A 7,968-nucleotide genomic window follows, 5' to 3' on the forward strand; every position below is an offset into this window, starting at 1 on the left:
ATTATAATCGAAACTCTTTATCATCTCCAGCTCTGAGATCGCAGCCGGCTGAAAGCTGGTTTCTGGGGTTTTGTTTAGCTTCTATATGTTACAATGTTTCTTAAACTGAAAGCTCAGAGGCCGGCAAGGCAGGCGGGGAACGTTGGAGTCCTCCATCACTGAAGCAAGGGAGCCTCATGTTCAGTTTAAGCTGCCTGGCTGCCAGCCGCCATCTTGGCTGGAAGTTAAATTGCATATCACCCTGATTAGCCAATGGGAAGGGTAGCAGTTGTACACCAATTACCATGTTTCTCTTTTATTAGATAGGATATATAGACTAGAGGCCTGGTGCACAAAAATTCATGCACTTGGGGCGGCGGGGGTGGGGGGTTCTCTCAGCCCAGCCTGCATGCTCTCACAATCCAGGGCCCCTTGGGTAGGATCCATTCCCTCACAGCATGGCTCCGGTTCCCCAGAACCTGCAGGTGTGGGGAGGGACCAAGATTCCTAGATCGCAGCATGGCTCCGGTTCCCCAGAGCCTGCTGGAGGGTGGAGGGACCCAGAGGCCAGTCCAGTGGCAGCATGGCTCAGTTCCCACAGCTCCCTCCAGCTGCTGCACCATGAGCGGCTGGGACCCAGCACTGACTACCCTTGCGGGCAGCCAGGACCCAGCACTGACTCCCGCTGCGGGCAGCCAGGACCCAGGACTGACTTCCACCTTGCCAGCCAGGACCCTAGCCTGGTGTTTGATTGTCCATCCGGACGTTTAGGTTGTGATGGCCCCTGACTCTTTATATATTAGAATTATAAAATCAAACAAGATTAACAGAAAAGTACTGAGAGCTATTAAAAGTTCAGAAAAAATATAGTAAGTGCCTCATAATTAAATAGGAAAATAAATTCTAAATATGTTTGACAATTACAGTAGCCTGGTGTTGTAGTTACAGAATGATGAGTTATAGTTCTCCTGGAGCAGGGCAGTCCATCAGAGATGGATTCACAGAGTGGCAGTATTTTGAATGGCCCTCACAAGTTTAGGGCTGTCTCAGTTTTGTGGGTCTAAAAATTTTATCAAAGTTATCAGGGCTTAGAGAGATAATGATCCCTAGGGACTATCTACTAGAACCAAATTGTAAGTCTGATGTATAAACTATAATTTTGATTTATGAATTTATGTAATGGATATTCTGATGCTGACTATTTTAGGCACCCACATTCTACATCAAAGGACCTAGGAAGTTGATTTAGGAGTCAGAGTGCTGCCAGTGAACACAGAATAAGAACAAAGGGGAAAAAGAAGAATGACTTAAATACAATTGCTGAGTAAATGTTATAAGGAGTAAGGGCTTTGTGGTTCTGGTGTTGAAAGCCAAGTTTTCCTCATCAAAATCTGGTGAAAGTCTTAGATCCAGTTCATTTCCTTTTATCAACATGTATTTTGACAGGACTCTTTTGGTGTACTGGTGTTGATGAAAACCTATTGTTTTTGATTCTACTTCTTTATCTGAGAACAACGTGGAGACTTCACATAAAAAATTGCAATATCTGTACTTATGAGTGTAGGCTGGTCTTTCTGCCACAGGTGTTACATTAATCAGAGATTGCCTTCTGCTCTCCTGCCTTGTCTCTCACCTCCAACTAAGGTTGATAAACCAGTGCTACCTGGATATCCTACTACCATGCATTCTTTTCATCTGTATTTGAGCAGAGTTTGGTCTACAGAGTATGTCCTCAGCTAGAAGACTGGCTGGCATCCAATCTAGACAAATTGCTGATCTTTCCTGCCACTTAGCATTAAGTAGGACTTCTATAGGACACTGGACAAATAGCTCAAGAAGCCAGATTCAGCATCTAAAGATTGGTTGACATTTGTTAAGTGTACATAATTTAGGGAGTGTTACTATCTTAAATACCTTAAAATTGGACCAGAACTTGAAGTTATGGTATCCTCAACTTAGACCTAAAACTATATATAATTTTATATATTACTAGAGATAAGACCACCTGAGTCCTAGTTGACCAACATACTCAACTGTAATTTATGTATCATTGTCCTTTCAAACCATGGCATGACCATAAAGTAGGAATACATAATTAGAATAATTAGTATGGTACCATGTATTAGTATGGCTACATGCAAAATACATGGAAATCTTTTGCTTGACCTAATACTTCTGCCAGCTCCTATGAGCCTCCCAGAATAATTGATTCTTGGTGCCTAAAACATAGTGAGACATTTCAAAATATGATGACAAGGACTACTAAAGTAATTTAAAATCTACCTTATGAAATATTTGCTTGCCAGAATGGGACTTAAAATTAGGCAGTGCTTTCTGTGTTGGAAACCTGGTTGGAGTTTTCTATTCCAGGGCAAAAGCTGGCCTAAGTGTCTGAGGTGGCTGGAGGGGATTATGGTATCCATTCCCCTTAAAAGCAAAACAGAGTGAACATAGCAGCTGTATTGAAGGGGAAGGTTTTCTTTCTTTTTTTTTAACTTGAAAATTGGTTGAAAGAATGAATGACTGTAGATAAATATAAAGAGACAATGGGGAGAAATGAACACTTTCCAGAAGTGAGAATGTGCGCATGATGTCTGTACATGTATATAACTACGTGTAGAAACATTAATGCAGATACTTGTAGATATATAAAAATGTGCACACTAGTAATAGTAAGTGTTGTAGCTAAGAGTACACAGTAAAAGGATGATTAGCTTCTTCTTATTACACTAAAGGCAGCTTGGATTTTGGAAGATATAGGAAAATATTACTAAATTGCCATTTACCCCTTCCTCTTTCCTTTTTCCCGGACCTCTTTGTGGTTATACCTGACAACTGTAATGCATTGACTCAAGACCAAGGGAAATGGTTCAGCCTGTTTAATGGCAATTAAGTCAAATGTATAGAGTTCTAACATGAGATATACAGACCCTGGCCCTAATCTCAGGTACCTTGAAACGGCCCAGCAGTTTCTGGAAGAACATAGCTTATGTGTTCAAGGAGATGGAATTTTAAGGTAAATAATTTTAGCCTGCTTATGCTGATTTCCCCCCTGCATGAGTATTAACTTTTGCCTTTCACATTCCTCTTTTTGAGAAATGATCAACAAAACACTTATCTGGTCTACCCAGTGGCCTTTTAGTGAATATTTTTGGGGTAAGAAAGGGTATATTCTTAGCTGAGAAAGCATGCATCATTTTTTTCTGATGGGTAGAGAGGTCTTGTGGCTTTTTGGTAGATAAATTCAGGCTTTTGGTAAATTTTATTTTCATCAGACGAAAGCTTAAGTAAAACAAATTTTGTCTATGGTTACACAACAAAATTTCTCAATATACATTCATAAAGAAAGGGACCTCCTCTGTGATGCTAATTGCTACTGAAAACGTCCTTCTTTCAGGCATTTGTAGAAACCAGTGCTACCCAGAGTTACACACTGAACTTATTATATGGGTTTTAGTGGGTAGACAAATAAGATTCCTTGGCACCAAGAAAAGGGTACAGTATGTATGGAATAAAAGGTGGGGACAGCAAATGAATAGATGTATCCAAGTATAAAAAAGTCACTAATGAGCATCATGATTCTAAAAATTGTGCAAGAGAGCTTCCTTAGACTCTTTTGCCCTGTGGAGAGCATGCCGAAGTAAAAGGAATTTTCTGGAAATGTTGATATGTGAAAAATTCTTTACTATGATTATCATAAATTATCACAATTATCTTAATCATTATTCAAAAATCTTCTCCCCTAATATATTTTTGAAAGTTAAGTACTGTACTTTGTATTAGGAGTATAATAATGAACAAGTCAGAAAAGATATTGCCTAGATCAGAGTGGGTCTGTAAACAGCCAATTCTTTAACTGGTGAAATTTTAGTGGTTTGAGACAACTCATTGCCAAATATCTCTTCCTTTCATCTGTCACAATACAGATTGAATTTCTTGGCTTTTCCAGGTTCCTATAATGATTTAAATAAAAATGTAAACAGTCCATTATTCATTCACTCATTTGATCAAACAGTATTTATTATTGTGACTATTGGTGCTATCCAGGACTCTAGGTTCTGGGAATCCAGGTCAGAAAGGTAAAGTCACAGCACAGGTGCAGGCACAAGCAAGTAAGCGGACCATTACAAACAATCCCGTAAAAGCTATGATAGTGACAATGGCAGAATGGAAATGGCGATTCAGGACAGGGGCCCCTAAAAGAGATTGCAGAGGAATCATGGGAAAACTCTAACAGACACATTGCATTTTAAATTAGATGTCACATGTTTAGGAGTTTGTTAGAGGAAGGCATGGTGGAGGTGGAATATTACAGCAAGAAGAAAGCGTCTAAGGCAGGGGTGGGCAAACTTTTTGACTCGAGGGCCACAATGGGTTCTTAAACTGGACCGGAGGGCCGGAACAAAAGCATGGATGGAGTGTTTGTGTGAACTAATATAAATTCAAAGTAAACATCATTACATAAAAGGGTACGGTCTTTTTTTTTTTTTAGTTTTATTCATTTCAAACGGGCCGGATCCGGCCTGCGGGCCGTAGTTTGCCCACGGCTGCCCTAGGGTGTCACTGAGTGAGGTCCTTCAATACTAGGCAGGTGACTTCTTTTTTATTTTAATTGATTTCAGAGAGGAAGGGAGAGGGAGAGAGAGAGAGAAACATCAATGATGAGAGAGAATCATTGATCAGATGCCTCCTGCACACCCCCTACTGGGGATCAAGCTCACAACCCTGGGCATGTGCCTTGACCAGGAATCAAACCAGCAACCTCCTGGTTCATAGGTTAATGCTCAACCACTGAGCCATGCTGGTAGGGCAGGCAGGTGACTTCTTAAATCTTTAATCATATAGCATGGGAGAGAAGGTGTCAGCAATTCATCAAGATGAAAAGTGGGAACACAAGGTAAGCTCATAGGATGGAGGTGTGTGAAATAAGGGGAAGGTAGAAATAGAATGTTAAGAAACTAAAACAGCCCTGCCTGTTTTGGCTTAGTGGTTAGAGCATCATCCAGCAGACTGGAGGATCCAAGGTTCGATTCCAGTCAAGGGCACATGCTCGGGTTGCGGGCTCTATCCCCAGTAGGGGGCGTGCAGGAGGCAGCCAATCGATGATTCTCATCACTGATGTTTCTATAGAGAAACATCTCCCTCTCCCTTCCTCTCTGAAATCAATACCAATATTAAAAATATATATATTGGTTGAAACTAAAACACTTATAGACTTTTATGGGAGTCACTAGATCACAATTTGCATGATGCATTTATTACCCTAGAACTCCACAAAACTTCTGTGGTATTAGAAAAAATTATTGAATCTCCTTTAAGAATCTTGCTGATGTACAAGTAATGAGAGCCAATACATACAAACAGAAAAGGAAACAAACCCACATTATAGAAGAAGTTAGTGGGATGGTGTTACACAGGATATCTTGGTAACAACAGAATAAATGCAATGTCACTGTTTTAAATGTCCTTCCACGGTTCACATGACTCAGTTACCTGGCTCCATTGAATTTTTCTAGATCCCTGGCCTCAGCAGGTTCATGAGGAAGTGGGGGTGTGGAATAAAAAACAAAAGAACTTTTCCAAGGATGATGATCAGTAAAATTAAGGAGAGCATCAAATTTGTCTTTGTTTTACTGTTGTTAATCAATTTTGCAAGCAAGTTACTTCAATGCCCCGAAGGAAAAGCGAGTAAAGGTGTGTCACCATGTAACAAATCATTCACATTACTCTTTGTAATCTTTCTTTTGGTTATTTAAGGGCTTGTAATGACTATCATCTTGCAGGCACTTCCCATAAGCTATATATGCATTATTAATGAAGTTCTATGACTGGAAACTTCTATCACTACAATGACTTTTGGAAAGCATAGGCTCATTTAAACTAATAATGCATGGGAGTTTGTCACAGTTTTAACATATGCATTCTTCTTGCAGATGGTTAAAAAAGAAGGTTATCTTCAAAAAGCTAAAATTGCCGATGGAGGAAAGAAACTAAGGTAATAAAAGTTATTTAATTCACTTTTATCTGACTGTGATAATTCCCCATCTCCTCTACTTGTGCCATCCCTGTTTGAAAGTAAGGCCGTATGTTTCAAGACTAGAATACACTCTATTACTATGATCGTTATTTTCACTATAGTTATAGTTTTCCAATAAAAGTCCTATGTTCTATATTGTTATACAGAATCTATATATATAAAAGCCTAAGTGACCGTTACAACCAGTTGGCCAGAACAACTGGTCACTCTGACATGCACTGACCACCCAGGGGCAGATGCTCAATGCAGGAACTGCCCCCTGGTGGTCAGTGTGCTCCCACAGCAGGAGCACCACTCAGCCAGAAGCCGGGCTCATGGCTGACAAGTACAGCTGCAGTGGTGGCAGTTGGTGGGCAGCGGAGAGCGGAAGCGGCGGGGAGCCCGGCCCCGGCTATGGTTCCTCCCTGGCCGCCTGCTGCTTTGGCACTGCTACATCCCTCGGGGGATGTTGGACTGCCGGTTTTGGCCTGATCCCCACAGGCCGGCAGTCCAACATCCTCTGAGGGTCCTGGATTGAGAGAGGGCAGAGGCCAGGCTGAGGGACCCCACCTGTGCATGAATTCATGCACCTGGCCTCTAGTACATAAATAAAGTGCTCTTGTCTTCTTAGGACTTGAAATCTTTAAAAAATGAAAAGAAATAAGATAATGGGTTTGATTTCTCATATTAACAGATTAAGGGGTGAATGGACTTGTATTGCATTAAATAAAATTTTCCTATAATACATTGCAAGCATAGTTGTTGTTTTCATCAAATGAGGATCTGACATACATTTGTTACCCAAATAAAAATAAGTTGAGAAAAACAAAAGGAAAATGAAATCATTTACCAGATAAAAAGTTGAAAGTTGCATTTGGTGGTGAGATGAACACAATAGGTGAGAGAAATTAGAAAAGGTAATAAGCTTTCCTCAGTCAACAACAGAAACAACCTTGAAGGAAAAAAGTTAATAGGAGAGTAGAGAAAGGCACTAGAATATTGTGAATGTGTGGAATATTTAGAAATAATTACCTCCATTTTAGATTTTTTCCTATTTTTCATATAGGTTCTATCACGGTTGACTCTTGAACAACGTGGAAGGTTAGGGGTGCCTATCCCCATGTAGTTGAAAATCTGCCTATCATGTTGTTTCTTAAAGTGGCCCTTCACTTTGGTGAATTCAATCAACCTGAAATTGAAAACAGTATTTTTGTTTCACTGTTGGGAATGTGCAGTGGGGAATCTGCATTTGGGAATGCGAAAATAGTGCTTTCCACCCCCTTGGTTGAATCTTCTAGGACAGTGGTTCTCAACCTTTCTAATGCCGTGACCTTTTAATACAGTTCCTCATGTTGTGGTGACCCCCAACCATAAAATTATTTTCGCTGCTACTTCATAACTGTAATTTTGCTACTGTTATGAGTCGTAATGTAAATATCTGATATGCAGGATGTATTTTCATTGTTACAAATTGAACATAATTAAAGCTTAGTGATTAATCACAAAAACAATATGTAATTATATATGTGTTTTCCTGTCCCGACCTGCGGGACTACAACGGGGGAACCAAGAGACACCCTAGGAGAATTACTTCATAAGTAATTTTGCTACTGTTATGAGTCGTAATGTAAATATCTCATATGCAGGATGTACTTTCATTGTTACAAATTGAACATAATTAAAGCTTAGTGATTAATCACAAAAACAATATGTAATTATATATGTGTTTTCTCATGGTCTTAGGCGCGACCCCTGTGAAAGGGTTGTTCGAACCCCAAAGGGGTTGCAACCCATAGGTTTGAACCTCTGTTCTATGTGAATTTCTGAATTGCCAAGTGGTGTTTATGTGTAATATGAGGGGCATAGAGACAGTTAACTTGTAGGGAGTTGTTTCCATCTCTCCGTGGCCAACAGGGGGATGTGGAATTTTATACAAGTGATAAGTGTCTGGCATAGTGGTACTTTGGGGACCT

The 7,968-nt window shown here is 40.1% G+C and overlaps 1 protein-coding gene across 1 annotated transcript in view; it reads left to right on the top strand.

Moving 5' to 3' along the window:
• ARHGAP15 (Rho GTPase activating protein 15) overlaps window positions 1-7,968 on the top strand; it is a 701,147-nt gene that overhangs the window by 94,120 nt on the left and 599,059 nt on the right. The window contains exon 4 of the mRNA XM_015567142.1: window positions 5,913-5,974. Within this exon, the coding sequence (XP_015422628.1) occupies window positions 5,913-5,974 (62 nt within the window). The remainder of the gene's footprint in view (window positions 1-5,912; window positions 5,975-7,968) is intronic.

The sequence above is a fragment of the Myotis davidii genome, unplaced genomic scaffold (genome assembly GCF_000327345.1).
Source record: "Myotis davidii unplaced genomic scaffold, ASM32734v1 scaffold560, whole genome shotgun sequence".
NCBI lineage: Eukaryota > Metazoa > Chordata > Mammalia > Chiroptera > Vespertilionidae > Myotis > Myotis davidii.